This window comes from Pygocentrus nattereri, chromosome 28 (genome assembly GCF_015220715.1).
Source record: "Pygocentrus nattereri isolate fPygNat1 chromosome 28, fPygNat1.pri, whole genome shotgun sequence".
Taxonomy (NCBI): domain Eukaryota; kingdom Metazoa; phylum Chordata; class Actinopteri; order Characiformes; family Serrasalmidae; genus Pygocentrus; species Pygocentrus nattereri.
In genome coordinates this window covers 1821622-1831621 of record NC_051238.1, presented here as the reverse complement: position 1 = coordinate 1831621, position 10000 = coordinate 1821622, and the positions used below count along the sequence as shown (strand labels likewise).

Below are 10000 nucleotides of genomic sequence, written 5' to 3'. Positions count from 1 at the left end.
TTCTGGTGAGGCTGTACAGCAGCAGGGGAAATATGTGTGTGTGATATGTACAGTGACGCTGTATGTTAGAGCTTATTAATTCCAGATTCCAGGGGGTTTTGCAATCTCTGAGACACTCAGTGGCCAAACAGTGATATTATGACGGTAGACAAACCAGATATTCCATCCATTTCAATGGAGTACCACAGCGGTCAGCAGACAATCCCAACAACGTTCAATATTTGTAATATGTGTAGATCATAAAACACATGTTCCGTTCATTTGAGGGGAGATTTTACAAATAAATAAATAAATAAATTAAATAAAAATCTCTCCACAGTACGAGTTACGCTCAGCAAACTAGGGCTGTAGGACTTGAGGTGTAGCCCTTGTTTGACCCCTACCCAGATGTAACATCTGTACCCAGAGGAAGGAAATAGTTTAAGTGAGATCTCCTCCTGATCTCAGGTTCTTCTCCTAGATGTGGTTCAGTCCAGTTTGAGATCAGAGTGAGACTGAAGTTCGGCTCTTTAGCTCTTCAGTGTCTGACTCATCTAAGCTCCAGTCTCAGCTGAGTAATATCTCCATAAGATCAGTTTGAGATCTCATTGTTCTCTTATACAGCTCTGTTCTAGACCACAGAACCCTTTCAGCAGTCCGTCGGTGCAGAAGGAGAACTCATGTTTTTCTCCTTCATCACCAGAACGTCTCACAGTGAGACGCTGAGGTTAGTCTCCTCTTTTCTTAAAGTTCTGGAGAACCTGTTCAGACGCCAGTGACTCTTCATTAATATAATATTGAGATCTGCTTTATTTCTCTGAGACAATCTAAAGAAATTTCAGTAACACTTTCTATAAATGTCTCATTTGTAACCGTCTATAAACACATACATAACGTGTTATAATGCATTCATAAGGCATTATAACATGGCTATAAATATTTATAAAAAATGCATTACATGTTATAGCCATGCTTATTATGCATTATGAATTGTTAACATGATGCACTGTAAGTACTGTTCATAACACATTATAAGAGCTCATAAGCTGTATTAATCTGCTTATGAGTAGTAAAGTGAAGCATGCTGGACTAAAGCCTCCTCCAGGGTTAAGAGTGAAGTATTTACTGAAGGATTTACTGAAACACTAAAACACAATAAAGCTCATTACAGGCTTCAGATGTCAGAGTTTAAACTAGAGCTGCCGTCAGAGTTTCACCCAATGTGGGAAAGTCAATGTTCACCACTGTTAATGTGCACCACCGTTAGCCTGGCACTCACTTAACACTGCAGATCCAATAGAGCACCAGCAGAAATCAACACTACTGTACTGTAGTGTAGTGTAGTGTTAGAGTGAAGGGTTCTAGCGCTTGACGTTAGAACCAGTGAGGGTTCAGGACTGAAGCCCTGAAGATGCAGCCCTAACAGGACCAGTGCTGAGAAATACTAGAAATCTCAGTTAATAAACTTTATATTTATCTTTACTTCACGCTCTCTAAGCTGGAACTGACTTCTTTGGTACTGACAGTATAACATGTTATTAACACTACTTATAATGCATTATATTAACAATTCAGAATGTACAATAAACATGGTTATAAAGTGTAAATCAGTGTTCAATTTTATGAACATTTATAACCATGTTTATAATGGCTTATAACATGTTATAAATGCATTTATAGATGCTTACAAACGTGAAATTCATAGAAATTGATACCAAAAGAATTGTTTTCCTCTGGGTTGTTGGTTTAAGCCTTTTTTTGTGTTTAGGTGTGAGTTCATTCATTAGCTCACATTAATCTGCCCTCAACGTGACCGGCACACGAGACATTTTCCCAGTCACCCTCGCTGGCACGGATTTCTAGTGTTAGTGACGATAGCCTCAGAGCTCCAGCTCTGAACTAAAGAAGCAGAATTTGGAGTCCAAGCATATCCTGGCTGATTGGCTACAACTGGGCTGAGTAGAAAACTGTGTCAATTCGATTTTTCCTTTAAAATTTCAGTTCCTCCCAGTTACAACGCCTTCTCGCGTCTCTGTGCATGAGAGTGTGTGTGTAGGTGTGTGTCCAGACGCTCCACAGCGGTTTCTGTGTGTGTGTGTGTGTGTGTGTGTATGTGTGTGCATGTCCAGACGCTCCACAGCGGTTTGTGTGTGTGTGTGTGTGCATGTCCAGACGCTCCACAGTGTTTGTGGAAGGTTCTGCTGACCTTGCTCGCTCCAGGCAGGAGGTGGAGCTTCACATAAGGATCGGCGAGTCCGTTGGAGTCCATGGCCTTCAGACCCTGAGGGTGCAAACACACACACACACATACATGCACACACACACACACACACACACGCACACACACACACACACACACACACACACACACACACACACACACACACACACACACACAGAGGGCTCATCACATCCTCGTTTTGACACATGTCATCATATACGGTTCACTAGAGACACACACACATGACCATTGACCCCTGCTTAGACCAACATACACACTCTATACATGTCCATCATGTTCTTGTATGGGCTGTGTTTGGCATTGCTGGAGATAATGTGCAGAGCTCGATCGATATGATCACCGATACCGATATTAAAGAGCTCAAAATTCTGATGATCTAGAATATTGGGGAAACACAATTTCATGTGTTCAAAAAATTCGTAAAATGAAATAAAATAAATAAATAAACACAGTTTGCTTTACTGACTTAAATGATTCTCAATAATCCATAAATATGATGATCTTATAAAAGATTACTCTTCAAGGGCTCTTCAGTAAAGACAGTGGATCTTTGAGTGTTTGTGGTTCTATACAGAATCAGTGTCTTTACTAAAGAAAAGTTGAAGAGCCATCTTAGGCTGAATGAATAACTGGCTCTAAATGTGGGTATTGTGATATAAACTGAGTCTGTTCTACACGTGGTTCTTCAGTGGTTCTTTAGTAAAGGAAATGGTTCTATATAGAACCATAAACACTGAAAGACCCATTTACACACTTAAATGGTTCTCTGCATGGTGAAATTGTTCTTCAGATTGAAGGAGAATGTGTTATGTGTGGTTGTATATCGAACGTTTTCAAATATGGTTCTACAACCCCAATTCCAGTGAAGTTGGGACGTTGTGTAAAACATAAATAAAAACAGAATACAATGATTTGCAAATCCTTTTCAACCGATATTCAACTGAATACACTACAAAGACGAGATATTTAATGATCAAACAGATAAACTTTATTGTTTTTTGCAAATATTCACTCATTTTGAATTTGATGCCTGCAACACGTTCCAGAGAAGTTGGGACAGGGGCGTGTTTCCCACTGTGTTACATCACCTTTCCTTTAACACTCAATAAGCGTTTGGGAACTGAGGACACTGATTGTTGAAGCTTTGTATGTGGAATTCGTTCCCATTCCTGCTTGATGTACAGCTTCAGCTGCTCAGCAGTCCGGGGTCTCCGCTGTCGTATTTTGAGCTTCATAATGCGCCACACATTTTCAATGGGAGACGGTCTGGACTGCAGGCAGGCCAGTCTAGTACCCGCACTCTTTTACTATGAAGCCACGCTGTTGTAACACATGCAGAATGTGGCTCGGCATCGTCTTGCTGAAATAAGCAGGACGTCCCTGAAGAAGACGCTGCTTGGATGGCAGCAGATGTTGCTCCAAAACCTGTATGTACCTTTCAGCATTAATGGTGCCTTCAGATGTGCAGGTTACCCCTGCCATGGGCACTAACACCCCCCCACACCATCAGAGATGCTGGCTTTTGAACTTTGCCCTGATAACAATCCGGACAGTCCTTTTCCTCTTTGGCCCGGAGGACACGACATCCATGATTTCCAGAAACAGTGTGAAATGTGGACGCGTCAGACCACAGGACACTTTTCCACTCTGCGTCAGTCCATCTCAGATGAGCTCGGCCCAGAGAAGCCGGCGGCGTTTCTGGGTGGTGTTGATATCTGGCTTCGCTTTGCATGGCAGAGTTTTAACTTGCACTTGTAGATGGAGCGACGAACTGAGTTCACTGACAGTGGTTTTCCGAAGTGTTCCTGAGCCCATGTGGGAATATCCGTTACAGAATGATGTGGGTTTTTAATGCAGCGCCGCCTGAGAGATCGAAGGTCACAGGCATTCAATGTTAGTTTTCTGCCTTGCTGCTTACCTGCAGAGATTTCTCCAGATTCTCTGAATCTTTTGATGATATTATGGACTGTAGATGATGAAATCCCTAAATTCCCTGCAGTTGCACGTTGAGAAACGTTGTTCTTAAACTGTTGGACTATTTGCTCACGCAGTTGTTCACAAAGTGGTGAACCTCGCCCGTCCTTGCTTGTGAACGACTGAGCCTTTCAGGGATGCTTCCTTTATACCCAATCATGACCCTCACCTGTTTCCAATTAACCTGTTCACCTGTGGAATGTTCCAAACAGGTGTTTTTTGAGCGTTCCTCAACTTTCCCAGTCTTTTGTTGCCCCTGTCTCAACTTCTTTGGATGAAAAATATTTTTGAGTGAATATTTGCAAAAACAATAAAGTTTATCCGTTTGAACATTAAATATCTCGTCTTTGTAGTGTATTCAACTGAATATCGGTTGAAAAGGATTTGCAAATCATCGTATTCTGTTATTTATGTTTTACACAACGTCCCAACGTCATTGGAATTGGGGTTGTACATAGCACCAAAGAGGTTCTGCTATTGTTATGATGTCAAGCTGGTGTAGAGTAAGGTTCTGTAAAGCGTCATCTACAACACACTCTCCATCAGTCTGAAGACCCATTTCACTATACAAGAACCATTTAAACATGCAGATGGTTCTATGAGTGTTAACAGTTCTATATAGAATGACTATCTTTAGTAAAGAACCCTTGAAGAACCATTGTTTTTAAGAATGTACGGTTTCCTATTAGGTTAAATAAATAACTGGTGATATAAACTGACTCTGTTTCTACACTCTTTAAAACATTAGTCCTTCAAGGGTTCTTTAGTAAAGAAAATGGTTCTGTATATAACCACTCAGCACTCAAAGAACTATTTACATGCTTGGTGAAATGCTTCTTCAGATTGATGGAGAATGGGCCGTAGATGGTTCTATATAGAATCTGAATGTACACAAGCTTGACACTCTAACAGTAGCAGAACACTTTTGGTACTATACAGAACCGTTTTCCAAAAGGTTCTACACAGAACCATATTATGGCAACATATTTTCCTTCAATCTGAAAAATTCACCATGCAGAGAACCATTTAAGCATGTAAATGCTTCTTGAGTGTTCATGGTTCTACACACCAATACCACCATCTACACCAGTTTTAAAATGTTATATATCGTTATATACTGTTATAATATATAATAAAAGTTATGCATATACTACATAGAACCATATACAGCACGTTCTCCATCAATCTGAAGAACCTTTTTACCACCAAAGACAGAACTCTATGGTTTATAGAGTTGTCTTGAACGGTCATCTGTAAGCAGAGTCTCCTGCATGCTTCACATTCAGATCTGGAAATGAAAATTGATATTCTGTCGTTTCTAAGTTTTAGCACTGTGTGGACACTATAGCCTCTCGATGCTCCCACACTTGTCAGACCTAATTTGCATCCCAGGCTGTATATGTTGTACAGAAACACTTGTTGTTGTCAGGGAGAGCAGAATAGGTGTTATCAGGCAGGTTGTGGACCTGTGTGGGCAACACAGTCTGTACAATGACAGATGAGGGGGGTGGGACACATCAGAATACAGTCTCAGTATTCAGTCCAACTTCCCTTTTTTAAAGGCAGTGTTTACAATAGAGTTGCCTTTACATTTTTGGTAGAATACTTTTAGAATACCAACTTACTAAATTAAAAAATGACCACCTTTAAAAGAAATTCCCACACTCAGGACAGTGTCCTCAGTTTTCAGCTATCACTACTTTTTCAATTTCAGTGGAGAACTGCTTGTTTCAGAACTGTAGAGGAGGAAGATCTGGAGGACGTTTATTTGGATGTAGTTTACGTGATTTGAGCGGGAAGCGAAAGGTTGCTGGGTGGTGGTGGTGGTGAGGGTGGTGGTGGTGAGGGAGGGTAACCATGAGGGTGGGTGGTGTGAAGTTGAACATTCATTTAGTCTGCTACTCACAATTGTAGCTCACAATTGTAGGTCCTAGATGCACATTTTGTTACCAATCATGAATGCCATTACATAGAAATGTGTAACATAAAAAAGGAATAAAGCCATTTTTTATTATTCAGCCCTTGTAACTTCACCTCATTTCTAAAAACTTGTATCAGCATCAGCCCTTCGCCATGCTCAAATTTGTTTCCATATCATCACTACTTATTGCCATTTAAAATTTACTTTTAAGTGAACTACAAAATGTACAAATATATTATTGATTAACTTAAAAAAATAATGTTCTATTGTATTTAGCAACTGTCTTGTTGTCTTGTCACTCTGACACCAGTGCAGCACTTTTACGTTTGCACATCTTTAGAGTGATTTATCTTCCACAGTCGTCTGTCACTGGTTTACTGTTGTTATGGATACCAGTCCCACCCCTCCCCCTCCCAAACGATCTAAAACACTGGCTAGGTAGCGCTCTCTGGCTCTTCTCAATTCAAATATGCCATCATTGCCAGTCTGGAGTGTTTTCAGTCAGTAAAGCTGGAGTAGTTGGACACTTTAAGAGCATTCAGATTCATCGGTATGTGGTTTTAAGGAGAGAACGTGAAATTCCTGAGAAATGTCAAGTGTGGTGTGAGATCAGACCTAAATGTGTGAGTCTCACAACCAAAGTGTGAGAGTTGGCAGCCCTGAAATGATAAAAGCATAAATCAGTACACCGTCTTTCTATCTGTACTCACTGTCCATTTTCAGCTCCACTTACTGTATAGCTGCACTCTGTAGTTCTACAGTTACAGACTGTAGTCCATCTGTTTCTCTGATACTCTGTTACCCTGTTCTTCAGTGGTCAGGACCCCCATGGACCCTCACAGAGCAGGTACTATTTGAGTGGTGGATCATTCTCAGTGCTGCAGTAACACTGATGTGGTGGTGGTGTGTTAGTGTGTGTTGCGCTGGTATGAGTGGATCAGACACAGCAGTGCTGATGGAGGTTTTAAACACTGTGTCCACTCACTGTCCACTCTATTAGACACTCCTACCTTGTGGGTCCACCTTGTAGATGTAAAGTCAGAGACGACAGCTCATCTGCTGCTGCACAGTTTGTGTTGGTCATCCTCTAGTCCTTCATCAGTGGTCACAGGACGCTGCCCACAGGACGCTGCCCACAGGATGCTGCCCACAGGACGCTGCCCACAGGACGCTGCCCACAGGATGCTGTTGGCTGGATATTTTTGGTTGGTGGACTATTCTCAGTCCAGCAGTGACACTGAGGTGTTTAAAAACTCCAGCAGCACTGCTGTGTCTGATCCACTCACACCAGCGCAACACACACTAACACACCACCACCACGTCAGTGTTACTGCAGTGCTGAGAATGACCCACCACCCAAACAGTACCTGCTCTGTGAGGGTCCATGGGGGTCCTGACCACTGAAGAACAGGGTAACAGAGTATCAGAGAAACAGATGGACTACAGTCTGTAACTGTAGAACTACAGAGGGAAGCTATGTGGTCAGTGGAGCTGATAAGATGGACAAAGGCAAGCTGCAGGAAACCTCATGTACTGTAACTTGACATCAGCAAGGTGGAGCTGTAAGGGAGGTGTTTCTGATAAAGTGGCCGTGCTAACAGGGCTTTAACTCTGGCTCCTGCTGGCTTCATTTTCATCCCATCTGCAAGTGTGGTTTCGGACAGTGAGTTCATTTCCGCGCCTGTTGCAGAATTTCTTCTCGCTCTCTGATTCGCTGCCTCTGTTGGCTCTGATTTGTGACCCTTTCTGAAGCAGAGCCATCTGTAAATTAATTTTTACAGCAGCCGTAATGGATTCAGGAGTCAGTTTGAATCGAATGAAGTGAACAGCGTGTTGTGTGTTCATTCACTCTCAAACCAAAACATATTCCTGTATGACAATAACGTAAATAGCAGAGATCATGGCATATGCCTGTTTATCTATTTCACTGTCTGTGTTTACATGCAAAGATTGTTGCCAATCCAATTTAATACATCTTAATTATAGATTAAGACTGAGGTGTTTATGGTGACTCTACATAATTATTTGATTAAAATCTCAGTTTATATGTTCACTACAAGTAATCAGATCCAAAATGACGTTCATGTGCGGAGAACTGCTTAGTGCAGATGTTACCATGACAACCAGCATCCCGTGATGTCCAGTCAGAGTGAGATGAGCAGCAGTGAGCAGTGATTGTGTTTTTAACTGCTTTAAAACGACGTCAGACTCAGGAAAACGTCCTTCACACGTCCTCATTAAAGAAGGCCGAGAGGAAGACGTCGTGCTCTGAGACACGTAAGCTGGACGTCCGTCCCACCGCCGTCTTTTAAAGATCAGAGCATGAACTTCGTCTCCTCTGCAGACCAGTTTCTGCTCCGCCGCGTTGAACGGTATAAACTCTCACTGTGACGCGACGCGCATGCAGAACGGACTGAAACTTTCCGATAGGGAATGTAATCGGATACAGGCGCTTACACGGATATTATTCTTCTATTTAACAGATTATTTACAGGATTACGTACCTTGTTCAATCAGATAGAAACTGTATTTCGACTGAGGTGTTTACATGGACACATCCTATTCCAATTGAGCTCTTAACCAGATTATTAACAGATTTGTAGGCTGTGGCTGGAGTTTTCTGTCTCTCCTACCTTTGCTTTATGGATGGTGCAGTGCAGGCTGTTGTTCTCCTGGTCAAACAGCAGGCTGAACTCCAGAGTCCCAAGGTAAGCTAAAACAAACACATAACAGAATAAATGGAATAAATGTGGGTCAGAGTAACTAGTGACGCAGTCAGATCAGCACTCAGACACACACAGTGTTCTACAACCCCAATTCCAATGACGTTGGGACGTTGTGTAAAACATAAATAACAGAATACGATGATTTGCAAATCATCTTTTCAACCTGTATTCAGTTGAATACACTACAAAGACGAGATATTTAATGTTCAAACTGATCAAATTTATTGTTTTTGCAAATATTCACTCATTTTGAATTTGATGTCTGCAGCACGTTACAAAGAAGTTGGGACAGGGGCAACAAAAGACTGGGAAAGTTGAGGAATGCTCAAAAAACACCTGTTTGGAACGTTCCACAGGTGAGCAGGTTAACTGGAAACAGGTGAGGGTCATGATTGGGAATAAAGGGAGCATCCCTGAAAGGCTAAGTCGTTCACAAGCAAGGACGGGCGAGGTTCATCACTTAGTGAACAACTGCTTGAGAAAATAGTCCAACAGTTTAAGAACAACGTTTCTCAAAAGCCAGCATCTCTGATGGTGGGGGGTGTGTTAGTGCCCATGGCAGGGGTAACTTGCACATCTGTGAAGGCACCATTAATGCTGAAAGGTACATACAGGTTTTGGAGCAACATCTGCTGCCATCCAAGCAGCGTCTTCTTCAGGGACGTCCTGCTTATTTCAGCAAGACGATGCCAGGCCACATTCTGCACGTGTTACAACAGCGTGGCTTCATAGTAAAAGAGTGCGGGTACTAGACTGGCCTGCCTGCAGTCCAGACCGTCTCCCATTGAAAATGTGTGGCGCATTATGAAGCTCAAAATACGACAGCGGAGACCCCCGGACTGCTGAGCGACTGAAGCTGTACATCAAGCAGGAATGGGAAAGAATTCCACCTACAAAGCTTCAACAATCAGTGTCCTCAGTTCCCAAACACTTATTGAGTGTTAAAAGGAAAGGTGATGTAACACAGTGGTAAACACGCCCCTGTCCCAACTTCTTTGGAACGTGTTGCAGGCATCAAATTCAAAATGAGTGAAAAACAATAAAGTTTATCTGTTTGAACATTAAATATCTCGTCTTTGTAGTGTGTTGAATTGAATACAGGTTGAAAAGGATTTGCAAATCATCGTCTTCTGTTTTTATTTATGTTTTACACAACGT

At 41.9% G+C, this 10000-nt stretch overlaps 1 protein-coding gene across 2 annotated transcripts in view; it reads right to left on the bottom strand.

The window, feature by feature from the left end:
* The window catches only part of doc2d (double C2-like domains, delta), a 79102-nt gene that overhangs the window by 60807 nt on the left and 8295 nt on the right, over positions 1–10000 (bottom strand). For both annotated transcript variants that reach the window (XM_017686068.2, XM_017686069.2), the window contains exons 3-4: positions 8750–8829; positions 2186–2260 (exon numbers count right to left, since the gene is read on the bottom strand). In XM_017686068.2, coding sequence (XP_017541557.1) covers positions 2186–2260; positions 8750–8829 — 155 coding nt within the window. The remainder of the gene's footprint in view (positions 1–2185; positions 2261–8749; positions 8830–10000) is intronic.